Source organism: Podarcis liolepis (genome assembly GCF_965112155.1).
Source record: "Podarcis liolepis genome assembly, chromosome: 4".
NCBI classification, from domain to species: domain Eukaryota; kingdom Metazoa; phylum Chordata; class Lepidosauria; order Squamata; family Lacertidae; genus Podarcis; species Podarcis liolepis.
In genome coordinates, this window is record NC_139558.1 from 89022729 (window position 1) to 89049606 (window position 26878).

General features: G+C 48.1%; 1 protein-coding gene across 1 annotated transcript; it reads right to left on the reverse strand.

Annotated features, from left to right (window-relative positions):
* Window positions 1-719: 719 nt before the first annotated feature.
* ENDOD1 (endonuclease domain containing 1) lies at window positions 720-18522 on the reverse strand. The gene is made up of 3 exons (XM_083499767.1): window positions 17539-18522; window positions 2535-4921; window positions 720-2280 (listed from the first exon to the last, which is right to left on the reverse strand). Exons 1-2 carry the CDS (start codon window positions 17854-17856, stop codon window positions 3794-3796), a joined length of 1446 nt encoding a protein of 481 aa, XP_083355893.1. The 5' UTR covers window positions 17857-18522; the 3' UTR covers window positions 720-2280; window positions 2535-3793.
* Window positions 18523-26878: the final 8356 nt, after the last annotated feature.

Sequence of the window (26878 nt, forward strand, 5' to 3'; positions counted from 1 at the left end):
ACACTTAAAAAAAACAACAAAATACACAGCTAACTTGATGTGTTTTGTTTTGCCTTGCCTGTGCCTTTCAAAGGGAGGGATTCCACATTTTACTCCATGAGGTGTGATTAAAAATCCTTAACTTCGCCTGGATCATACCCATTATTCCCAGGAACGGCAGTCGCCCCAAACCAAGGACTCAAACCAGCCAGTTAAGATTGTTGCCTGTTTAACCTGATCTGAACACAGGGGGGCACTAAATGCTGCAAATACACTTCTTCCTGGCGTTGCTTGTACCAGATAATTATTTGTCTGCAATTTAGCAGCTTAAACATGGAGGCATGACCTGATGCAGAATCTGACAGTTCATAAAAGCACTCACAGGATTTTCTCTTCCTCTCCCTGACCCCCAATTGGGTCCACTTATTTTGCAAACTAGAAGAAGTTTCCCTAGTGGCTAACTCTTTTTGTGGACAAATTAGGGAAAGGTGGGTCCTATTTGTGGTTGTCAGCCATGCCACCTTTTAAGACTGAGATGGGGAAACTGTGGCTTTCCAGTTGAACTCCTGCTCCCAGGTGCTCCAGCCAGTGTGGCCAATGGGCATGGGTGATGGAAGTTGCTTTTGGGCTATAGGTTCTTATGCACAGAACTGCCACCTTTCTTCTGCCGACACCGTAGTATGTGGCAAGGGATAAATTAAATAATAAAGATTGCTGTGAGAAGCCTCACTCTATAGAGGTAGTGAAAATACTATTTATTCACTTAGGTGGTGTTTCTATACCACTCTCCATGTGAAACGTCTTGAGAGTGGCAAACAAAATCAGAAATAAAGGTTAGCAATAAATACATGAAACCAAAAATCCAATGTAAAACAGCAGCAGAGATCAAAGCAGAGAACCAGATTAAAACTCTGTGACTTCAAAAGGCTGGGCAAATAGGAAGATCCTCTCCAGGAACACGGAAGATCTATGGGTTGGTGCCCTGCCAGTCGCCATGGGGAAAGCATTCCTGAGCTGAGAAGCTTCATGGAGGGGGAAAGTGGTCCTTAAGCTAAACTTGTCTCAAGCCTTTTAAAGGCTTTTTAAAGATTAAAATTGGCCAGGAGCCTCATGGCTAGTTCTTAAAACGAAAACAAAAAAACTTGTAAGGTGCTCCCTACATCTAGCCACAGATAAGAAGTCTAGCTGCCTCATTTTTCACTAAAACGGCCTAAACTCTTCTAGGGCAGAGCCATGTCCAATGTGTTACAACAATCCAATTCAGAAGTTAATCTAAGCACAGGTTTGAAACCCAGACCTGCCTTAGAAGCAAAAGCCAGTAAGCCTCACTCTGAAAAGAACAGAGCATAGAATAGATACTGCACTACGGCCACATTCATACCATTTAAATAGTTGTGACTTGCCTCAGAGAATTCTGGGAGGAGCAGTTAAACGTGCTGAAAGTTCTTAGGAGACCTGTAGTTCCCCTCCCGGAGCTACAATTCCCAGTTTTCCACGAAGAGGGATTGATAATTGTAGCTCGGGGAGGAAGGAAGGCTGAACAATTCTAGGCACCCTTAACAAACTGCTCCCAGAATCCTTTGAGGCAACCCATTACTGTTTCAAGAGGTATTGTAGTGCCTTAAATGGATTGTGTGAATGTGTGCACAGCGCTTGCAAGATTCAAGGTGCATCACATACAGTATGCCTTTACCTTACACATCTTCCTGTCAGCATAATTATTTTCCATATTGTGGATGGAGGGGCTTGAGGTTGCCTAGTTTAGTTCATCGCAGAGATGAAATTCAACCGGGAACTTCCCAGTCCATTACTCTGTTTCTTAAACAGATATTCTACACCAGTATTGACCAGGTTCAACTAACCAACGACACTAGCAGAACCTCACACAAGGGCTTCCACTAGTGCAACAGGGATTCCTCCCTTCCCCCCTGAAATTGGCTTGAGGGGGTTGGAAGAACCCCAAAACAGCACACAAGGGGAGGGGAGATTGCTCCATCAGCGCTAGATTGAATTCCTCCCTGTAGGAACTCATTCTTCTACCTTCAAGGGACAGCAGCAGATGACCTGCCAGCTGAAATGCTTTATGTGAGTCATTTTGGACTCACAGCTATCCATGGAGGTGCAGGGGTCAATTCTGTGTCCAGGGCAGCTGTCTACCAGCTCCATCTGGTACACAGGCTGAGATCCTACCTGTCTGTGGACTATCTCACCAGAGTGGTGCATGCTCTAGTTATCTCCTGCTTGGACTACTGCAATGTGCTCTACGTGGGGCTACCTTTGAAGGTGACCCAGAAACTGCAACTACAGTGGTGCCTCGCAAGACGAAAATAATTCGTTACGCGAGTCTTTTCGTCTTGCGATGTTTTTCGTCTTGCGAAGCACGGTCCGTCGCAACTGTGCCTCTTCAAGCGGCTTTTTAAAAAAAGCGCAAGACGTTTTCGTCTTGTGAAGCAAGCCCATAGGGAAATTCGTCTAGCGAAGCAATGCAAAACCGAAAAACCCTTTCGTCTAGCGAGTTTTTCGTCTTGCGAGGCATTCGTCTTGCGCGGCACCACTGTAATCCAGAATGCGGCAGCTAGACTGGTGACTGGGAGTGGTCACCAAGACCATATAACGCCGGTCCTAAAAGACCTACATTGGCTCCCAGTACGTTTCCGAGCACAATTCAAAGTACTGCTGCTGACCTTTAAAGCCCTAAACGGCCTCAGCCTGGTATACCTGAAGGAGCATCTCCACCCTCATCATTCAGCCCAGACACTGAGGTCAACGCTGAGGGCCTTCTGGCGGTTCCCTCACTGCAAGAAGTGAGGTTACAGGGAACCAGGCAGAGGGCCTTCTCAGTAGTGGTGCCCACCCTGTGGAACGCTCTCCCATCAGATGTCAAGGAAATAAACAACTATCTGACTTTTAGAAGACATCTGAAGGTATCCCTGTTTAGGGAAGTTTTTAATGTTTGATGTTTTATTGTATTTTTAATATTTTGTTGGAAGCCGCCTAGAGTGGCCAGGGAAACCCAGCCAGATGGGCAGGGTATAACTATTATTATTATTTGCCAGAGGAGTGGGGGGAAGGAGGAAGTAGTGCAAAAAAGTGCAAAAATAATTCTTACAATGAGTCAGAGCACTGGCCAGCCAAATGCTGTATCCTTTGCTTGACAGACGCTCAACTGGGGTCTCAGATAGGGGTCTTTTCCAGCCTAGTTCTCTATTTTAACTGGAGGTGTCAAAGATTGAATGTGGGACCCTCAACATGCCAAGGATTCTCTCTTATCATTGAGTTAAAGCCTAAACCAAAAAGGGAAATTTTGAAAGCGACTCTCCTCTCCATGGATAATTCTTGACTTGGGAAAATGATTTCTTCAAAATCTCTAAAAACCCCTTGCCCCCAGTAAGGTTCTCTGCTTATGCTGCAAACTTACTACAAAGAGAAGTATTTTGGCAGGTTCAGTCACTGCAGAGGATTCTGTATCCACCATTTTCATATATTCTAGTAGAGAGGATGAAGGTTTCTCTCCTGTTCAGAACTTTTCCTGGTTCTCAAAAGACTTGACATGAGACGGAAAGGTCAACCAGCCACCCAAAGTGCAACATTTTACAATAAGTGAACATTTAATTTTGCCATAAAATGCCCCTTCGAGAGCGGAAGGGGGCATGAAGCTCACCCATGTTACCAGAACATCGGTTCATTACTGTTAATGTCATCACAAATAAATACTTTATAGGAACAGCAGGAGATTAGCAACATATCGGAAAGTATTGCTTTGGGTTTCTTTCCCCAGAGTTCTTCATAGCCATTCGCTTTCTCACACCGCTTTTCAGGCATCGTAAATCTTAGGAAGGAACCTTTTGGCTAAATGCGAAACAATGTAATTTAGGCCCGTCACAATGCTTGTCGTGGCATCAATTGCCAGTAAGAATAATCCACCAATACCTGAGGCGATATCTCGGAGGACTGTAGGGATGGCACCCAGGACGTAGAAAGGGAAGGACACGATGTCTAGTATCACGCTCACAGGGATGCAGAGAATCTTGTATGTAACCATCAGGACGCTGTAGATGTTTTTGGCAATGCCGTTCAGGATGTTGACGCCCACGCGAGCCACGTCAACAAAGACATTCAGCAGCGCTGTGGCAATTCCTTTGATGAAGGTGAACACCCCTCCGACGATTGTCTGGATGAGGCGCCACAGGAGAGAGAAGGTGTATTTCACAATATGGACAACCAGGTAGACGACCAATTTCAGCAGTTTGAAGATAGGTGTAACGATGAAATAAAATAACTTCTTCAGAAAGCCGCTCTCCTCCTTTGGCTGTGTGCCGGCGTGCTGGCCTGTGGTGGACTTCTTCGCTTGTGGCACCGGTTCCTTAGCTCGGACGTGTTTCACAGCATGGTGGACCTCCTCCAGTTTCTTGGGGTCGTGTCTGTCTTGGCCGCAGTGGTTCTTAAACAGTTGAGCTCCTGCGTGGAGCTTCTTCTCAAGGGCTTCCACAGTGAGGTCTTCCAGGCGATTCTCAGCAGTTGCCTGCTTAATAAATCCCAAAGACCAGGTCTTGGAGCCATCATCGCAGCAGGCGGCCAGCCAGAGAGACTCAGGGACAGAGACTTTGTCCTTCACTTTCAGGGTGGAAGGAATTGCCCCGGAAACAAGATAGAGTCCCTTTCCATTGTCACAGTGTGGAGCCAAGGCCTGGCTTACCAGGCTCTCAATCTCCCAGTGCCATATCTCATGGAGAGGCGGGGTCAATGGCACCGCATTGGTCAGTGTGTAGGTGGCTATCTCGTGGTCGCCCTTATGAAGAGAACTAGGGTTTAGTTGCCCCCTCTCATAGCCAGAGTCCACGTAGTCCGCTGTGAGGGCCTGCTTAGACCCCAAGTTGTCCACTGAACCTGTGACCTCAACTTCCAGCATCATTCCTTCCAGGCCATTTTCAGGATCATCGATCTAAAATGCGAACAAGAGAAATAACTGGATTTTAGAACAAAGGTCACTAAATTTCTTGGGCCCTATGTGCAATTTCTTGGACAATCCAGATTCTAGAAATCTTAAGACTGTCTAATTTCAAAATTTACATTTTGTTTCAAGCCTTTAAACAAGAACAACAAAAGTTTATGATTTAAAACTTGCCAGCCATTTCTCTAATTCAGCACAAAACCATACACAGGGCTTCAGCTGGAGTTCAGTGTTTGTGGTATTTCTGAAGTCTTGAATTTTAAATTTATTTTAAAAACCGTCAAAACCTGACATTGAAAAATTTGCAATTCATGCAATGTAACTTTATGGTTCAAAAACTTTTTCATCACCATACAAGGTTCCATAAATCTCAATATTGGATCAGGGGTGTAGCCAGGGGGGCAGTGGGCAGCTGCCCCCCATCAAGTAAATAAATAAAAATACTTAGCTGACAAACGTGTCACAGATAGCTCAGTTCTACTCCCCCTACATAAATCCTGGCTACGTCCATGCCCTGGATTGCATTCAACTAATTGCTACTCAGAGTAGACCCACTGAAATTAATGTATGTTTACTTCAGTGGGTTTACTCTGAGTAGGACTAGCATTAGCTCCAACCCATCATATTTAAAAGACACACTGGTAATTACTGCTGTATCCAAGTTACAGAGATACACTTAACTTTTGTACACAACATTTATTAATAAAACCTCTATGTTGATACAGTCAACAGTATCCCCAGTAACGCTGCTACCTTTTAATATGAGACCTATTCCTCACTTTTCCTTCAGGGCTTCCTGGCCCTTTGCATCTCTATTCCTAGATTCTCCTGCAAAGCCACACCTCTTGCAAGGTTGTTACAATAACAAAGTTATTACAATTCCAGCCAAACTGGCAGTTCTCCCTTCCCTTACAAAAGCTGATCTACGAACATCCTGACAACCTCATTTCATTGAGCAGTTGGAATATCCATAAGCAGCATTCCATGCCAACTTGGCCAATCAGTGCCTTTGCCACAAACAATGTAGAATTTTGAACAGGTGGACACACCTCTTGCATTACACAGCTTTTTGCCAGGTTCAGATTATTACATAGGTTGAGGACACATTTCTCCTGAGTCACATAAAGGAATGTGCCTGTTCCAGAGGTCTCTAGTAACAGAGTGACCACTAGAATGACCTTTTCCAAATGACACTGTAAATAGCTTGATCTGTGTATGATGCAGAGATTACATCAGAACCAGCTTTTGGAACTACTCAATTACGCATACAAATGAATGGAATGTCAGGGAGTCAATGTGAATCATGGCCAATCGGCCTCCATCCTTAGAGCCATTCCTGGAATGTGCATCATCTAGCCTTGTACTTCATAGCTCACCTGGTACCCAGAGGCAATCAGAGATTCCATACAGGTGAGTGAGTGGTTTGGTAGAGGAAGTATGGGTCCATCTCTTGCCCTCTCTCTCATTTGCTAGTCCACCTGGCTTCCATGCAAGCCTTGAAGGTAGAAGAGCCCTTCCCTCTGTGGCCACCATGGAAGCCAAACTGGCTGGCAGAGGAGAGACAAATCATTCCACCCATCCCACCAGTTTGGTTGGTAGAAGTCAATTTTCTTTTTTTTAACTGCCCTGCAAGTAGCCCGAATTCTCATGAGGACTATGGAGGAGGGGACTTCCTTCTGTTACAACCAAAGATGCAAACTAGTAGCTTCTTAGTTGGCTGGTAAAAAGAAGAAGCAGGCTAGTAACGTCTGTGGGCTTATTTGCAAGGCTGTCATAGTCCTTCTGATGCTACTGTGTAATTTCTAAGCAGACAAGGACTGGGGCTCCAGCCATCCTGCAAGCAATAGTCTCTCCACCTTGTCCTTAACTCCAGATCTTCGGCTGGCTGGCTGGGAGTCGTTGAGTCTCTAGGATGAGGATGGGGTGCGGTAACGTCTGACCTTCCAGATGCTACCGACTTCAAATTCCATCACCCCGGCCATTGCCCATGCTGGCTGGGGCTGATGGGTTGTTGGTGGCCACTGGGATATCTTGTAGTGAATTCTGTAGTTTAACTATGTGCTCTGCAAAAGAGGCACCTCCTTTTGCCTGTCCTCCTGAACCCCCAATACTCAACTTCATTGAGTATCAACCATCTCTCTATCTGCTTCATCCACTCCTCCAGTCTCTTACTGCTTTACGTATTCCAGGAGAGCGCATGGCTGTTCCTTGTCTCCAGTGCTGATTCCTAGCCCAAAAACCAAGCCCTGTCTGCTGCTAATCAGGTTAGCTCCTCTTATATATAACAGGCGGAAGCATCCCCCTGCGCTGTGTTGCCTGCAATTACAGAAGCATCTGGACAATGTTCTTCCCTTCTTCTCTTCCTAATGAGGGAGCAGGAGCTGTTTATGCTGTGAAGGATGGCTCCCGATTGCTGCAGTTGCTTAACAACTGGTTAGCTGTGCTGCGGTTGCCTAGCAACCACCCGGTCCTCACCCACATCCCTCCTCTCTTTCTCCAGCTCCTGTAAAGAGGACGACACTAAGCTTGATAATGATGGGTACCAGCTTGCTGCAAGGGGAGAATGCTTCTCAGCACCCAGACCACCACCGCCCATGCAAAAGCACGCACAGCCCCACCAGCCATGGCTACTAGCCCAAACAGGAGTTGGATGAGCCTCTTCTGTTTTACTAATTACATTTATATCACACTTGTTTTCCCATCAATGAGCCCTGTGGTTCCCAAGTGGGCACTCATCCAGGCCTTGACTAGATCTAGACCTCCTTCGCTTCAGCAAAGAGGGGGCCTCATGTGCCTTTCAGACACAGCCTGCGGCTACTTGTCAAAATTGGAGGGAGGGGAACCTGGGAAGACCACACTACCATTATTTTAGGCTCCATGTGCACTAAACATTTAAAGCAGCGTCATACCACTTTAAGTAGTCACTGGTTCCCTCAAAGGATCATGGGAAGTGCAGTTTATTAAGAGTGCCGAGAGTTTTCGGGAAACACCTATTCCCTGCACAGAGCTACGATAGCCAGAGCGGTTTAACAATCAAGCTCTCCTTCCCAGGGAACTCTGGGAATTGTAGCTCTGTGAGGGAAATAGGGGTCTCTTGGAGGGGGCTACATTTGGCCCTGAATATTACTATTGGAACAGAAGCGTAGGGTAGAAATTATCTTAAGAAAGAGACACGCATTCTTGCTGCCAAAATGGAATCCAATGGAATCTTGCCGCCAAAATGGAATCCTTGGGTACCACCATTTTCTCCCACTGTATTGGGAGGGGAGGGGCTGTGTACCTGTGTCCACTGTTTGCTAGTTTTATACTCATTCACTTTTATCAGCCAAACAACATCCTGCGATCATTCTCAAATTGCAGCCTATGTATTAGGTTTTGGATAAGTGATCCAAAGTTTTCTTCATGTAACTAAATACTTGGAACAAGGAAAATGGGACAGCAACTGCTATTTACTACTGATACTGTATATTGCTGCCAACTTTATCTCAGCCCCCTGCCCAACTCAGTCAGAAACGCAGGTAGGTGTTCTTCCCTCTTTAGAGATGTGAAGCTGAGGGAAAACGGTTATTGATCTGCAGCCAAACACTGAGGTCAGAGGTTTAACCAGAGTCTTTTCTCCAAATCTAGTGCTTTGTCCACTGGGACACTTGGAAAGCGACGTCACCAAAATCAGCCTTCCCCAACCTGTTGCTCTCCTGGTTTTCAGACTACAATTCCTGTCAGCCCCTGCCAACACACTGGGGCTGATGGGAGTTGCAGTCCCAGATACCTAGAGGGCAACTGGTTAGGGAAGACTAACCAAAATCATAGTTTGGAGCCACTGTGCTTCACCAGAGATTGTTGGAGGGGGTGAAATGGGTTAAGCAGCTGGAGAAAGAGAATCTCCTGGTCAGTCAGAGGGGAATGGGAAGTTAGGTGCTGAAGAGTAGGAGGAAATTCAATGTCCCTTATTAGAATATGTAGAGGAATATTTAGGATTCCAAAAGGAAGAGGCAATGTACTGAGAGGCTGGGACTAGGGAGGAGTTGACAAAACACAGAACTAACCCCTCTCAACCCAAGCTGAATTCCTGCAGCTTAAATAGCTGCATGCATGGCTGACATTCCACACGTTAAGCCTTTCCCCCATCACATCATCCTGACACAGGGAAAAACTTTACCTGCTGAACCCATGCCTGCTGGTGCTGAAAGAGCCTGAGAGAGAGAAAAAGTGGCCCAGTCATGCATAGGCACAGACTAGAGTGATAGGGGAAGAAAGGTAAGAACATGACATGAGCCTGGTTCAAACCAAATTTCCTTCCAGCTCCATATTCTGTTTCCGGTTCTGTCCGCGGAGGCAGAAGCACCCAGGAAGGCCACAAATAAGGCATGAGGTCCTGAACGCCACTCCCTCTCAATTCGTTCCTAGCACCTGATATTCTCAGGTAGCTGCCATTCTGCAGAGAGGCTCAGCTTAGCTTATCCTCTATGAAACAGCCTAATACAGTGGTACCTTGGGTTAAAGATGCTTCAGATTACAGACTCCGCTAACCCAGAAATAGTACCTCAGGTTAAGAACTTTACCTCAGGACAGGGGCGCGGACTTATAAAAAATATTGGGGGGGCCCGGGAAAGCTCATGAATAATAAATAAGCTCATGAATATGCAGATAAAGTGGCGCCGCCTCCTCGTGAGCGAATAGGGGAGAGCGTGCTGCGCCTATTAATCAGCTCCGAAGGAAATTGGGTGGAGCTTTTGCTCGGGAGGGAGGGCAGGAGGCATGCAGCCCGACCCTGTGCATTTTGGGCTGGGGGAGGGGCGGCGGTGGCGCTCTGCTGGAGGGGAGCCCGAGATTATTGGGGGGGCGGAGCCCCCCAAACGAATTTTTGAGGGGGCTCGGGCCCCCTCAGGCCCCATGGAGTCGGCGCCTATGCCTCAGGATGACAACAGAAATCAGGAGACGGTAGCAGGAAGCCCCATTAGCTAAAGTGGTACCTCAGGTTAAGAACAGTTTCAGGTTAAGAACGGACCTCCAGAACGAATTAAGTTCTTAACCACTGTACATAACACACACAGAGCTAAGCTATTGCCCACGACCCTGGATAAAAACATTCTTTAGCAACAATGTGTGTACACATGGATGTGGGTAGCTAAACAGGAGCATAAGCAAGGACATCTTATCTTGTGCCACTGCTGTTGCGCTAGCAGATGTTGCCCTTTTGTCTGCAGCTTCCTGCCCTTTTCGTCTTGAACACACGGCTATTAAAAATTTATGTCCATTACTCTCGCTGGTATTTAGAAAGGCTATTTGGTATTTCAAGGGCTGGGGTAGAGCATGTGCTTTGCCCCCTTGCCTGTAATCTGATGCGGGTCCCCAGCAATTAAAGCCTCTGCAATCTCACAGAGCAGATGTCCTGACTATGTCACTCGCCCCAGCTCTGGGGCTCCCTCTGCACCCGGCATTGTCATGCAGTTCCTCAGGTAGAACAGGTCCAGAACACATCCCATGGCACTCCTTCATATCCTCCCTGATCAGATCAGACCAGTACCAGGCAGCTAGGGGTGGGATCTGATGCACTTTGTGTTTAAATGCAAACTTATCTAAATTTGCACTTTTCAGAATAATGCACGGACCAAGAAAGCACAGCAGACCTCCAAATTTCACGTTTCCCCAAATTTGCTGTGCAGTTCTCTAGTCTAGGTAAGCAATGAGAGGCACACATAAAGGTAAAATGTGCATATAAACACATGAAAATATACCCCCAAAAATGTTATATTAGGGGAAATGGCTTTGCAATTTTTTAATTTCCATTTATTTATTTCATAAAATGTATACACTGCTTGATTGCGGAAAACCTCAAAGCGGCTTGCAAAAGAGGAAACCACTAGTAAAGTTTTACAACCGTACCTTAAAACGTATAGAATTTAAAATACTAAATACTAAAATGACAAACTGAGATTGGCACATTCGCCCATCCCTAGCCACATCACCATGACGGCAACAGCATCACAAATGACTGGCGACACTTTTCAGTGTGGGCAAGTCTTCTCAACTTAGAATGTGAATGCCCGAGTGCAAAGCCTCACTCAGGCCTGTTTCAGACATGCCTATGTTTCCTTGCACTTAATTGTTCCACACTTGGAGCCAGTTCCCACCCTACCCTCAAATGCTCCACTGTCCGCTGAATGTGTGATCTGCCTCCACTAAGAAGCACCAGCTTTCAGGGGAGAGTACAAAAGCACCGTCCACAGCTTTTAGACATGCAAGCCACCCATCTGACACTGCAGTTATCAAGCGATGGGGGTTGTATGCATGTACCAGGCCACTGCCATCCAGTTTGACAGGCAGTTTGCAGAAATCTGCTCTCTCCCAGCCTGAAGCAGAAAATGCAAAAGAAAGCGAGTTCGGGAACTGAAGAAAAGAGCAACCAGTCTCTTCTGCAAACACACCCTCCCCGCAACCTTGGGTTTCAGCTGTGCCCTGCACCACAGCCAACGTTTCTTATTTCAAAATACTGTATTGTTTTCTGGCAACCTCGCCAGACACACCTTCCCCCCTGGGCTAGCTGGCTGAAAGCTCTCTGCACATTCCTCTACCACTCCCCGAAGGACTGAGGAAGTGGAGAATGCCTCTTAAGAACATGAGAAGAACCCTGCTGGTTCAGGTCAAAAGCCCATCGAGTCCAGCATGCTGTTCTCACAGTGGCCAACCTGATGTCTGTGGGAATCTCCCAAGGAGAACCCGGGTACAACAAAAGTCTTTCCTACCTGGGACTGCCAGCAACTGGTTTCAAAGACATGCCACCTCTGACAGTGTAGAAAGAACACAGCCATATAGTAACTGTTGATGGCCTAATTCTCCATTATCTAATCCAGGGTTTCCCTAGCTGTATGGGGACTACAATTCCCATCATCCCTCACCAACATTCCTGCTAGCTAGGGACGATGGGAGTTGTAGTCCAAAAAAACACAGCTGGAGACCGAGGTTTGGGAAACCCCGATCTAATCCTTTTTTCCCAAGCCATCCAATTTTGTGGCGATTGCTGCCTCCTGCGAGAGAAAACGCCACCGTTCAACAGCGCACTGCATGGAGCAGCATTTTCTCGCCCCTGTCCCGAATCTTCCAACAGAGTCAGTTTTGCTGGATGCCCCCAAGTTTTAGGGAGGAGAAACTTCTCCCTGCCCAGTTGTGCTGCACCAGCTCCAAGCTAAGAAGCCTCTTAGGAGGGAAGATAATTGGCTCACAGCTGACAACCCTAAGAGAGCCAGGCTGACAGTGACATCAGTGGGGGAGAAAGGCTCTGTGGCTGGCATGCCAGTTTTGTATCTCTGGGGTTTTCTTCCTCAAGGTCCCAAGAGGAAAGCAGTATCTGCCTCTGAATGTTGCTGATGCTTCCCTTTACAGCTCCTAAGATTAGAGTGGTAACAAGCCCTTCTCCCCCCCTTGGGGCTAGCAGGAAGTGCCTTGTGCATGTCCCTGCAGCTGAAAGGGCGATCCTTGCAGAGCATCAGCTGGCACAGGCGCACGCTTAAAAGCATCGCTGCCAAACAGGCTAATGGCCTCCGCAGACAATGCCCCTCTTGAAGCCTCTGCAGACGGCTCTGTTGCCGATGAGCAAGGGGGCCATGACAATGGGATGCGTTTGTGTGCAAAGAATAGCTGACGACCGCCCACCCCTCTTGCCTTTTTCCTTCCCTATTCATTTTTGGAGTCAAGCCTCTGTCTGTTTGGAGAAGACTATTTGTGTACCGCAGGGGTCAGGGCAGAGGTTGGCACCATTCTTGGCTCCCTCGGGAGACAGCCTCCGACTCCTTCCTGTGGGAACCACAGTCATGGCCAGAGGTCCTCCAAGAAATCAGCGACGACAGACGCTCCTTCCCAGAAGGACAAACTGCGCACACCCCTATTTTGTCCTCAAAAGGGATATTGGGAAAGGCTCAGAAGAGGGCAACCAAAACAGTCAAGGGGTTGGAGCAGCTCCCCAATGAGGAAGGCCACAGTATTTTTAGTTTTGGGGGGGGGGAGCCAAGTAAAGTGGCGAAGGCATGACGGATGGGGTTGGGGAGAAAGTCGGTGGATCTCTGTCATAACACTAAAACTCGGGGCCATTCAATGAAGACGAATGTTGGAAGATTCAGGAGAGACAAAAGAAAGCAGTTTCTTCATGCAACATAGAGTTAAAACTAGCGGATTTGCTCCCGCAAGGTGTTGCGACGGCCACCAAGCTGCTATCTGGAGATTCCAAGGATTGGACCTGGGACTTTATGCATGCAAAGCGTGATTCTCTACCCCTAAGCTATGAGCCTTCCTCCTGTTTTCCTGCATCCAATGGTTTTCTCAAGGCACAGGAAGTCTTGACAACTACCCATGTGCATCCTTCTCAGCAAGCATGCCCAAGTCGCTGCAGTGCACGCTGCAAAAACAGCCCCACCCATCTCAGTGGCTTGTGTGGTTTTAACCTCTCCTCCACTGAGCCTGGGAACAGGCAACAGCAGCGAGCACAGCTCTGGAGAGGCAGCTAGGAATGTAAGGCTGGCTCTGCGCCACAGACGGCCTGTGGTTCCGCCTACTTTCTCCCAGGTGCGCCAGGTGTCTCTGTCACCTGTTGGCCCCTTGCTGCAGATTGGCTACTCGAACTTTAGGGCACTTGTCTCCGTCCGCAGTACAGTAGCACCTCGGCTTACGTAACGTAACCTTTGGGTTGCGAAAGCGGCAAACCCAGGAGTGTTTCGCCGTGCGCGCATGTGCAGAAGTGCTCTACCATGCGCAGAAGTGGTCCTTCCGGTTGCAGAAACCTCGGGATCCGACCAGAGCTCTAGAACGGATCCTGTCCGCAACCGGAGGTACCACTGTATACATTTAAAGCAATTTTACACCACTTTAAGCAACCATAAAAAAAGGTAAAGGACCCCTGACGGTTAAGTCCAGTTGCGAATGACTCTGGGGTTGCGGCACTCATCTCACTTTACTGGCCGAGGGAGCCGACGTTTGTCCGCAGACAGTTTTTCCAGGTCATGTGGCCAGCATGACTAAGCCACTTCTCGTAAAACCAGAGCAGCATATGGAAACACTGCTTACCTTCCCGCCGGGGTGGTACCTATTTATCTACTTGCACTTTTTGGGGTGCTTTTGAACTGCTAGGTTGGCAGGAGCAGGGACCGAGCAACGGGAGCTCACCCCGTCGTGGGGATTCGAACCGCCAACCTTCTGATCAGCAAGCCCAAGGCTCAGTGGTTTACACCACAGCGCCACCCGTGTCCCCTTAAGCAACCATAGCTTCCCCCAAAGAATGACTGCAGGTGTCACTGAACCACAACTCCCACCATCCCCTGATTAATGGCCATGCTGGCTGCTGGGGATGATGGGAGTTGTAGTCTAACAACTTCTTGGAGGGGCTCCCACCTCTGGTTTAGCCAAGAGTGCCGAGGTTTCTTCTGCCTGTAGACATGACCCAAAAGGAGGAAACTGAGCTGAACTATTATTTCCCTCCAGCATAGATGTGCAGCCGTGTGACAATGCCTCTATTTTTCGATAGTTCTTTGTTGCCTGCCATACAGGTGTTGCAGGTGCAGGAGTCTTGCTGGATGAGGAAAGAAATGTTGGCAACCCTGCCAGATGTGAGGGGAAGGTGGAGATCATCCCTGACAACCCTCACCTGGTTTCTTGGATTTTTCTTAATTATACATATCGGGGAGAAATAAGCTGTGTTCACCCAGGTGTGTTATGGGACTATGACTTCTGGACCACTGCTCTTGCTGCTTGGGGCAGATGGGAGTTGTAGTCCAACAACATCTGGAAGGCCAAAGGTCCCCCACATCTGGTTTTGTGTGTGTGTGTGTGTGTGTGTGTGTATGTGCATGATGAAGCCAATGTTCTGTTCCTCCTGCCTGCTAAGAGACTCTATCAGTACACTTTCTAATTTCCTTCCTGAGGTAGTTACAGTGGTACCTCGGGTTAAGTACTTAATTCGTTCCGGAGGTCCGTACTTAACCTGAAACTATTCTTAACCTGAAGCACCACTTTAGATAATGGGGCCTCCTGCTGCTGCTGCGCCGCCGGAGCACGATTTCTGTTCTCATCCTGAAGCAAAGTTCTTAACCTGAAGCACTATTTCTGGGTTATTGGAGTCTGTAACCTGAAGCGTATATAACCCGAGGCACCACTGTACTTCCCAAAGGGAGGAAATGCAACATCATAATTAAAAAGAAGGCACAAGTTTGCATCTGCCAATTTACATGAACAGGTGCAAATTTAGAAGCAATTGCTTCAGATTAAACAGAAATTGGCATTGCTCCACAGTGAGGAAGACTGACCTGTGTGCAGCTGCTCAATCTGCTCTCTAGGTGCTCATGGCTGACGGGCAACTTTGCGGCCTTTTCTAGGCAGCCTACACCCCATAGATACGAAGTTCATATGCCACCACCCCTGGCAAAGAACCCTGAGAACTGTAGCTTACTCCTCACAGAGCTATACCTCCTAGTACGCCAATTCCCTGGATTCTCTGCAGCCTTGTTCTCCCTTCTTGGGGCTCTTTATCCTTAAGCCAGGATTGGACCCAACAGCCTTTCAAACTGAAAACTGTCATCTGTAAAAGTAGGCGCTATAGCTCCCAAGCTTTTGCAGCGGGGTGTTTTTTTTAATTCCCCTTCCTTGGGGAATCCCCAAAGCTGCTCTTTCCCATTCACCCACCTGGCCCAAGTATGGCTTTGCCAGTCTCAGCCTAGATTTCCCTGACAGAGCTATGATCCCCAGAGCGGTTTAACAATCAATCCCTCTTCTCAGCTCCGTGAGAGGAATAGGGGCCTCCTGGCAACTCTCAACATCCGAGGGCCTTCTGGAGGTTCCCTCATTGCGAGAGGCAAAGCTACAGGGAACCAGACAGAGGGCCTTCTTGGTAGTGGCGCCCGCCCTGTGGAACGCCCTCCCATCAGATGTCAAAGCGATAAATAACTACCTGACATTTAGAAGACATCTTAAGGCAGCCCTGTTCAGGGAAGTTTTTAATCTGTGATATTTTACTGTATTTTTGGTTTCTATGGAAGCCGCCCAGAGTGGCTGGGGAAACCCAGCCAGATGGGTGGGGTACAAATAATAAATTATTATTATTATCATTATCCCCAAGTGCACATTCGAGAGGCCCCTACATGGGTGTAACACGGGTGCATGCCTTGGCAAGTTGCACGATCGATCACTGTCAGAAGCATGGGTCCACTTTAAGATGTAAGAGAGTGCCAGCATGAACAATGAACTGGGAGCCCTGGGTTCAAATCCCCGCTCATGATACTCAATGGGTGGCTTTTGGGTGACACTGCCTCTCAACCCAACCAAACTCTCAGGGTTCTTGAGAGTATAAAATGGGATTGCCATGAATATGTGCTAAATGCGGAGAGGGACAACGAAAAAGACACCACCCCATGTGACAATCCTCCCCCTGACATCATTGTGCTCTGAATCTCGCAGCACAAAGTAATGTGCTTTCGGATATGCTCTCAATGCGCAAGGGGAGGAGGAGGAGAACCTTACTGCTGTTGGAATTGGCAGTCGGAGTAGACAGGTGGGGGAGAAAGAAGAGACGAGCCGTCACTCCAGAATGCAGCAAACACTTCCATCAGAAAGATAACACAGGTAAAAAAAAAAAAAGCCAGGATTGGTTATAGCTCCCTGTCTGGTCTCCAAGGTGCCCTAGAATACGGAAGAAGGCTCCGAGATCACATTTGAAGCTATATCTTCCACACACAAACCCAGCACAACGGTGTCGCAGTAGAAGTCTGGAGTCTCAGCCAGCAGAATAATCAAAAGGGAGGAGGCTGGCTTGCTGGCTAACCACATTTTGAAGTAATGGTCGTTGCCTTCTGAAGTGCGAAGGAGGGGAGCTCTCCAAGGCCATTAAATGCCTAACCTCCAATGACCTAAGTGCCCCTGCTGGGTCATCCCCTCCTGCATCCTCCTTCCCACAGTGGCAAAGAGCAAAGCAGGGAGGCAACAGCCAATCCTCTCTCATGTCCAGCAGCATCCTCTCCTGCTTACAGGCTTGCCGCAGGCACCTGTCAAGACCAGGGCACTGGACCAGGCAGGCCACGGGCCTCATCCAAGTACCAGGCTCTGTTCTGATGCCTAATCCCTTCCTTCGAAGACGAAAAAAGCCATCTCCTCTCGTGGCAGCGAGTTCCAAAGCCCATAGCTTTCCTTAAGTAACAACGATGGCGGCAAACAGTTTCACAGCAAGCTGCCCTGACCTGGTGCTTTGCAAAATCCACTCCCCCTGCCCCCCCACTTAATCTATTTATTAAATTTGTATACTGCCCTATACCTGTAGATCTCAGGGCAGTTCACAACATAATATCGCAGAACAAAAAGAAAAAAGAAAACTGGCCAGCTTACACTGTTTCTATAATCTATTTTAACTGTTTTGAAATATGAATTTTAGATTGTAACCCAGCCTTGGAACTGCTGGAGAAGGACAGATATTGTGTGTTGTGTGTGTATATATATATATATATATATAATAAATAAAATGTGTGTATCGGCCTTCATCCAAAGATCACTGGGTGATTCACAACATATTGACAGAAATCATCATCATCATCATCATCATCATCAGTAATACCACCCGCCACTTCCCTCCTCACCTGCGGCTCCACCAGCCATCTCTCTTCCCCGCTCTGGCCGCCTCCCGTGTACAGAAAAGCCGCGTAAAGGGGGATCCTGTCCCGCGTGCTGTAGAGGGTGGCGAAGCGCGGCTCTTGGTTGTATTTCTGGCAGATCTTCACGTGCTGATCCCCGGACTGCCCCGGGAGCCCCTCGGGGGGTGTCCGCTGGTAGAAGAAGCCGTCGCAGTCTCCGAAGCTCGCGGCTTCTTCGCCTCCCTTCGCGGCCACCACCTCGCCCTGCGCCCAGCCGGCCAAGGCCAGCGCCACGGCCGCCAGCAGAGGCAGCGAGGTCCGCATCTTCACTGCGCAGCAACGAGGATTGCCTAAAGTTTCTTCCCGGGCGAGGAGAGGATGCGATCCGCTTGGCTCTTCTTGGCAGCGGAGGGGAAAGGGCGAGACCAGACGCTGCTGCGACAGAGGCGCGCGGGTGTGTGAGTGAGTGTGTGTGCGCGCCTGGGCGCGCGGCGCAGCCTTTAAAGGAGGGAAGTGAAACCCGAAACCGCAGGCAGGCGCGAGGAGGCTTTCCGCGCGCAGCGCCAACACGTGGTGACACACGCCGCAAAAGCGAAAATGGGCGCTCTGCACGCGCTCAGAGGCATGCAGGCCGCCGATCGGGAAGAGGGAGGGAGGAAGGGGAGGGGAGGAAGAAAGATCCCGAGTTATTGCCTTCCCTTACGTCACCAGATCAGCGCCAGGCTATCTTCCTCTCTTTTTTTGGCTCCGGGCCACGGCTGGTGTCAGGCGGAGGGAGAGGAAGAGAGAGGATGGGCGGAGAGAGGACCGCATTGCAGTGGGGATCCTCAGCAGCACGCCTTTCGGGTGGCTCGGGCAGAATCGCCTCCCCGCGCGCCCATGCAGCACCCTGCCAGCCCGGCCTGCCACCCACTTAGGAGGAAAAGGAGACGAGGCTGCAGCGGGTCAGTGGCTCCGGCTAAGCCGATCATGGCGCGCTTGCGACGCCCTTCTCCAGCCAGCGGGTCACAGGGAAGGGTTTTTACGCAGCAGCAGCAGCGCGCGGGTTTTGCGCGCTGGTTTTGCCCACCCCCTCCATCAAAGTCAAGGTGGCCCAAGGCTGGAGAAGGTGCTTTGGCACCCGAGGCAGGAAAATCCCACAGCCAGGAGCCCTTGTCCAGGTTATAAAAGTGCAATGATTATAATAAAATAAATAAGTAGCAGTTTGCTGCTCTTGCATGAAACCTGAAATCAGCTGCCTGGGGCGGAGGCGGGAAAGGATTCTACTAAGGAAGCTGCCTTAAACCGAGTTAGCTGTCTAAGTCCATCAAGCTTTGTATTGTCTGCACCAGGGGTAGGCAACCTACGGCCCGTGGGCCGGATGCGGCCCAATCGCCTTCTCAATCCGGCTCACGGACGGTCTGGGAATCAGTGTGTTTTTACATGAGTAGAACTTTACTTACAAAGCAAAACCACAGTATATTAGTTTAACCAGAATATATTTTGAATTCCCAAGCCATATTACAACTTTTCAGCACCCGGCCTTTTCGGAATTCAAAAGTTGATAAATTTAACACGCCCCAAATTTAATTCATTGCTTGTAAGCCTCACCGTGAGGCTTTTGGGCTGAAAAGTGGGGTCAAGTGCTCGAAATCAGCATTTCCCAAAGTGGTCAGGCTTGACCCCCTGTGGTCAGTGGAGCTGCTGAGGGGTGAAGAAAGACCTAGAGGTTGAAGGGGGGCCAAAAAGGGGAAGATGTTTATGGTGTATAGTGTGAATAATTTAATTAGGAACTAAGTATCTCAGGAACAGTGCTGGCCCAACCATAAGGTCTGGTAAGTTGACTGCCTCAGGCAGCAGATCCTAATGTATATTTTTATCCCTCCCTCATTCCTGACGTAGATCTTTCCCCACCCCTTCTTCCCTGGTGAGAGGAAGGTGCAATTCTGTGGTTCACCACAGGTGCCAAAATGTTTTGTCAGGAATAAAGAGCATAGGCATGTACAGAATGCACTTCTATTGCCAATGAGAACTGCCTATATTTAATAGGATGGTTCCACAATACAACTGCTTTGTTTATTTGTTCTATACTATGATTCCTACTTATGTTGGTCGGTGATTAATCAATGTTGATTAGATAGTGATACTTCTTGGCTTTTCATTCCTAAGAATTTGGGTTGGGGTCAACAACAAATTTATCAGCTCATTAAGGGGTTAATAATAATAATAATAATAATAATAATAATAATAATAATAAATTTTATTTATATCCCGCCCTCCCCAGCCGAAGCCGGGCTCAGGGCGGCTAACAACACTAAAATAGTGCAACATTATAAAAACATCATAAGAATTAATTAAAATCAAAATTGATGGCAACCATAAACTAAAGTATTGTAAAGATTGCCAAAGGAGGGAGTCAGGCTGCGCCCTGACCAAAGGCCTGGTGGAACAGCTCTGTCTTGCAGGCCCTGCGGAAAGATGTCAAGTCCTGCAGGGCCCTTGTCTCTTGTGACAGAGCGTTCCACCAGGTTGGAGCCGCAGCTGAAAAAGCCCTGGCTCTAGTTGAGGCCAGCCTAACCTCTCTGTGGCCTGGGACCTTCAAGATGTTTTTATTTGAAGACCGTAAGTTCCTCTGTGGGGCATACCAGGAGAGGCGGTCCCGTAGATACGAGGGTCCTAGGCCGTATAGGGCTTTGAAGGTTAAAACCAGCACCTTAAACCTGATCCTGTACTCCACCGGGAGCCAGTGCAGCTGGTATAGCACCGGATGAATGTGATCCCGCAGCGAAGACCCCGTAAGGAGTCTCGCTGCGGCATACTGCACCCGCTGGAGTTTCTGGGTCAGTCTCAGGGGCAGCCCCACGTAGAGCGAGTTACAATAATCCAGTCTGGAGGTGACCGTCGTGTGGATCACAGTGGCTAGGTCAGGGCGAGAGAGGTAAGGAGCCAACTGCTTAGCTTGGCGGAGATGAAAAAATGCCGCCTTTGTTATAGCTGCAATCTGCGCCTCCATGGAGAGGGAGGTATCGAAGATTACACCCAAACTCTTAACGGACGGTGCTGGCACTAATTGCACCCCCGCAAGAGATGGGAGTTGCCCCCTCAATCCCATATCGTCCCGTCCCAGCCAGATGACCTCTGTCTTCGAAGGATTTAACTTCAACCAGCTCCCACGTAACCATCCAGCCACAGCTTCCAAGCATGATGAACTCAGAAGGTTGGGAAAGGTAAAGGGACCCCTGACCATTAGGTCCAGTCGTGACCGACTCTGGGGTTGCTGCGCTCATCTCGCTTTATTGGCCGAGGGAGCCGGCGTACAGCTTCCAGGTCATGTGGCCAGCATGACTAAGCCGCTTCTGGCAAACCAGAGCAGCGCACGGAAATGCCATTTACCTTCCCGCTGGAGGTATTTATCTACTTGCACTTTGACGTGCTTTCGAACTGCTAGGTTGGCAGGAGCAGGGACTGAGCAACGGGAGCTCACCCCGTCGCGGGGATTCGAACCGCCGACCTTCTGATTGGCAAGTCCTAGGCTCTGTGGTTTAACCCACAGCGCCACCCACGTCCCTCCTTGATGTAAATGAATTAAACAAAGTACTATATGCCAAGCATCTGCCGGGGCTTTTAAAAAATAATGATTCTTTTGTTCACAGAGAATCTTGCACTGTGGTAGGGCCCATGACAGCAGAGAAAGTGTGAATGGTTTATGTCTAGTTCTGGATTCGTTCTGGATCCAACCTCTAGACTAAGTACTTCCTTGCTCATTTCACTGGTTGCTGGGTCAATCTTGGCACTTTGGATGTTGGCACTAATTGCATTCCTCATCAAAGCAAGTGGGGAAGAAAGAATGAAGCATTAATTACGGTGCAATTAATGAGTAACCTGCGCTGAGTGACAGCACAACACAGCCGATTCAGGCATGCATGTGTGTTGCACAGCATCCCATAACTCAGTGACTTTTCCTCTGGTGACTTGGTCCCAGCTGTGTTGAGTAGCCTCCATCAAATGGTTGGAATTTTGAAGTGGATGTCAGATGATGTTTGGTTCATGATGACCGCTTCAGATATGGAAATCATCAACATCAAATGTGGCCCTCTCTGGCCCTCTCACCAGAACATACTCCTTGGACTCCAGAGTATTTTCAAAAAAAATGTGTGTGGTTCCGCTTCCAGCAAGTCTCTCCTCTAGCTTAAGTTCGAAATGTATTGAATGCAACATGGAGGAAAATCCTGCTATTATTTCTTGCTTGCTTTTTGTGATTTTTCAGTAAATTTCTAAAACGTAAAGTTTGGACTCTATGAAATGGGGTAGAGAGCCAATTGTGTCCTTCACCTAGGGCAGGAAAATGCCTTGGTCCTGCCCTGCATGCACCCAAACTATCAATTTAGCGGCAGCCTTCCATCCATTGCAAACTTAAAACAGCACCATATAATTAACTTTGATCTCTACCTGTGCATCTGTGCCTGACTTTTTAAGGAGGTCATATGCAGATATACATCATCAGCTCACCTGAATGAGATGTTACCTGATGAACATCTGTGAATGATCTCCTGAGAAAGGCAGGCAGTGATATAGAAGAGGAGGTCAAATTTATTTACACGGCGCTGTTTAAGAATTGTAATAGAAAGCCTATTTGACAAGAAGTGGTATGGGAACAATGGGGGGGGGGGCGCTATGGCCTTTCAGCTGTTGTTATAGAATCCAGCTCCCGTCAGTTCAAGCCAGCATGACCAATAGTCAGAGTCAGGGATGATGGGAGCAGAGCCATAGCTAGGTGATCTTGCGCCCCTGGCAGAACTGTCTGTTGTTGTTTAGTCGTGTCCAAGTCTTCGTGACCTCATGGACCAGAGCACGCCAGGCACTCATGTCTTCCACTGCCTCCTGCAGTTTAGTCAAACTCATGCTGGTAGCTTTGAGAACACTGTCCAACCATCTCGTCCTCTGTCGTCCCCTTCTCCTTGTGCCCTCCATCTTTCCCAACATCAGGGTCTTTTCCAGGAATCTTCTCTTCTCATGAGGTGGCCAAAGTATTGGAGCCTCAGCTTCAGGATCTGTCCTTCCAGTGAGCACTCAGGGCTGATTTCCTTCAGAATGTGTCCCCTAGCCACCGACAAATTAGCTCTTCTTTCCGCCTCTCCTCCACCCCAACCCCCACCCATTCAATTCACCCTCTATTTAAAACCATTTCTTATTAGGCAATAATCGATATTTATATTTATGGACATATTTTTAAGCCAATTTTGCACCTCCCCCATCGCCTGTGCCCCTGGCGGGGGCCCACCCCCTATCTACAGCCCTGGATGGGAGTCATAGTACAGGCAACCTCCAATTTGCATGGGGGTTGCTTTCCGGATCAATGTGCTTGATGGCAGAGGCTGCATAAGCCCCCTCCACCCCATTACTTCCCCTTTCCCAGTCACTTCCAGGTCCCTGCAATGCACACAGGCAGGATCACGCATCAGTTGGACCTGTTTGTTGCCTGTACAGCATACGGAGGGCTAAAGGTTAACCACAGCTCTGCTCTAAGCCATCTTTGTCTGCCAATCTCCAGCTGTTTAATCAGCTTCAAACAGATCTAGTGTTTTCTGGACTGCACCTCATATTATCATGCTATGCCTGCCTGCTGTGAGATTCCGAACACCTCCAGCACCATTTTGTACCATCAGGTCGTGAGCAGAGGGCTACAGCAGTTAATAACGCAAACCTGTTTCATATGATGTCCTCTGTACAGTACTAAGGAACCAAATGATTGAGCAAAAAGCACATTATGCCTTATTCGAAGCATACTCTTACCCTCAAATAATTCTGGACACTGTAGTTTACCCCCCACAGAGTTACAATTCCCAGCAACTCTTAACAAACTACAGTGCCCAAAATTATTTGGGGGGGGAATGTGCTTTGATTGTGTGTTGATGGCAGAGTGTGTACACAGCCAGAATAGGTTTAACATCAGCAGGTGCCTGGCAACTTATTACATAAAAGACTTCAGATGACTTACAAACCGATACTGGATAGGATACACTCTTGTGGTATGCAGTTTAAATGGAGCTGCTGTGTCATTTTGGCTTCTCATATACATGCCAGTCATACGTGTTCGCAGCCCATGAAATCGATTTAATGAGATCCCTCGTGGCATTGCTGTCATACAGAGCTCAGTGTAATTTTGAACTCCATTTAGGTACCATTGGCTGCCTATCTAGGAAGATCAGGCATGCCAGCCAATGTCTTGGCTTGACTACAGCTTGCTAATGTTCACCACTGACAGATTATTCAGTCACGAAGCAAACACGAAATTTGCAAAGCCCTTTGGGCTAGTGTGAGGTAAGGAGCTGTATTTTCCACCAGTTATGAGAATGAACAATGAGCTTGTGATCTTCACTGATGTGGTTGGTTGGAGAGCACCTGATACTTCAGCAATGGTGACGTTGAGGAGGAGTAGAGCTTGTCAGGTGGGAAGCCAGATGGAGCTCCATGTAAGATGAGACACCACCTGGAACACCATGTAACACCATAATTTCCAGGGTCCAGACCTGGAGCCTGTGGTTTCCTTGGAAGAAGAGCAGGCCTCCCCAGCTGACCATCACACAATCAGAATAGAAATGCCAAGTTCAGAAGCATGGTCCATGTGGTTCAGTATTATCAGCACCAACTGGAAGTGACTTTCCAGAATTTCAGACAGGGATCTCTCGCATACCTCTCTGGGTTTGAAACTGGGTTCTTCTGCCTGCAAAGCAGATGCTCTTATAATTGAGCTATAGCCCTTTCCTCTAACACTGAGGAGCAACCTTGAGGAGCTATTGGAGGTCTCCATAGGAGTTGCCTGGAACCCTTGCTGGTTCTCGGATTTTGTCAAAACACACATACACACACACCCATGGCCACAAGGGCAGAGAAGATGGCAAGCCCAAGATGAGCTGCAGGGTACTGGCAGTGTGACCAGCTGGCAACACGTGAGTCTACTCAGGAGGAAGAAGAAGCACGTGTAAGCACCTGCCCTGATCAGGATCCGCCTGAGAAGCAGAAGGGCTTGAGAGTCCATCTTCTGTATAAGCTCTCATTCTGAGCTCTGAATCACTGGGGAAATTGGCAAAGATAACGAAATAATATAATAAGCGGAAGTGCAAATTGCTCAGCTCAGAAATGAACCAATTGGTTTTATAGGTGCCATTATCACTCACCCCTCCATCACAATCTGTAATCGGGTCAATATTATAATACTGGCCTGACTTGCAGGGTCATACAGATTGCTTTAGCTCGTAGGCGTGATGGCCTGGGATTGAATACCAGTGCAAAGATCAAACTGAGCACAAGGCCAAACTTTGAAGCTAGAGCAGGCCCTACCGTTGGGCAGAGTGAGGCGGCAGATATTATGGGGTGGGAAGAAGCGGTGAGTTCTTGGAGTACAGAGCTGTGTATGCCCTGCAGCACCTAGACAAGCCTACTGCCCTCTAGTGCAATAGGACAGTGTTATTCAACCTTGGGTCCATGGATCCTGTTGTACGACAACGTCCATCATCTCCTGCCAGCTTAGCCAATAGTCAGGGATGATGGAAATCATAGTCCAACAACATCTGGTGAAGAGCACTGCAGTTGGGGGCACCACCCTGTTGCCTGTTTTTAACTGAGATTCAGCTCCTAATCCATTGGGCGCCTGCGGAATGGAGGGTGGCATCGCCTTGTCCTTGTCCAGCAAAATTTATTGAGCTGGCCTCGGTGTTTAACTTGCTGTTTTTGGCAGAGGGATACGCACCAGATGGGCAATCGCAATGTCAAATATTATTGCTGGGTAAAGAATCTGCTCGGAGGTTTGTTTTCTGACATTGCATTCCAGTTGGTTTAGCAGAACGGCGAACAGGAGAAGAGAAGAATGTGCAATTCAACACTCTTTGCAGCGGTGCCATCAGGGCAGGAATTTAGGGCACGCGTCCAGGGCCCCACTCAGCAGAATGAGCTGGAGGGGCCCCCAATTTAGCCAGGGTGGCATATCCTGAAGTTAGCCCACTGCAGCCCAAAGGAAATTTCCCTGTAAGACCATTAATTCCAGAGTCTAAAATAACTTAAAAGTGCAATAGTTACAAATGGGGTTTGTGGTCTGCTCAGCTTCTGATGGTCCTGGAATATTCAGCGCCTGCTATGTTTTGTTTCTGCCCTAAAGCTTTGCTGTGCTTCCTGATCAAAGAGAGCTTTATGCTGTTTCTCTGCACAAGAAAACAGTTTCCAGTCCAGCATCTGAGCACATTGCCTTCCCTTGTACGCCTGGGGACTGAAAAAAAGGGCCAACTGCAGCCCTCTTATCTGCAGAGGCCAGAGCTCTTGAAAAATTGTACTCAATGGTAAGGCATCTGTTCTGCATACGGAAGGCCCAACTAATATCCATGCAGAAAGGAACAGTGTGAGCAGGTGGTAAACAAGCAAGTTTTTTCTCTCCTGCATTAAAAAATAATGCCCACTGCATTCAGTGGGACTTGTTCTCAGGGAAGCATGTATATTAGACGTGCAGCCTCAGTATCATTATGGATTTTCTCAGCAGCCTGCTACAACAAAATCAGCCACTGGCGGACTGAATTTTTTGTTCCACATAGAAAAGGAGATATTTCAACTGTTGCAGGAGAAGTCAGTTGGCCCTTGCAGGGCTTGAACAGGCAAGAGGTGGGAAGGGTTTATAGCTTGCTTTCATTTGTTGCCAGCTGTAGGCTTGGTGGAACAAGAATGGGAGGAGGCGGGTGATGAAGCTCAACAGGGAACAACGAGAATGCATGGAGCCTTGCCAAGAGTCAGGCTAGTAAAGTTTGCAATAGTTTTTGAACCCTCTTTCATCTTGACCACTTGGAACCAGTTTGATAGGCTGGCTACAAATATTCACCCAACCCCACCCTCAAACAACTCCTTGCACTTATTCCTTAGGTGAAAGGAAACACAGAAGTGTAACCAGACCAGAAGAAACAGAATTGGCAATTGACTTTTAATCCTGCAAAGGGTACTGAACCCAACAATATTGCATTGCATTCCCCATGAACTGGAAGTGCTCTATGGCAGCTTCGGGATTACAAAATACCTAACGTTTCCATGATCAGTGGAGAACATGGAAACTTTATGGCATTTTGTGTAATATTTCGGTAGAAATGTACAGGATAATCAGGTGGCAACCAAGTAGGGTATATCTGTTTCTATTGGTCAGGGGGACAGAATGAGGGAATATATGGTGTGTGTGTGTGTGTGTGTGTGTGTGTGTGTTTTCTTATCTCAGGATCAGTGGCTCTTCAGCAAGCCCAGTATCTTATGCAATCCTATTTTGCCAGTAACTCAGAACACGCCATTTCCCAGAGGATACACACAACCAGACACCAGGCCCCAGCTGTAAAAAAAC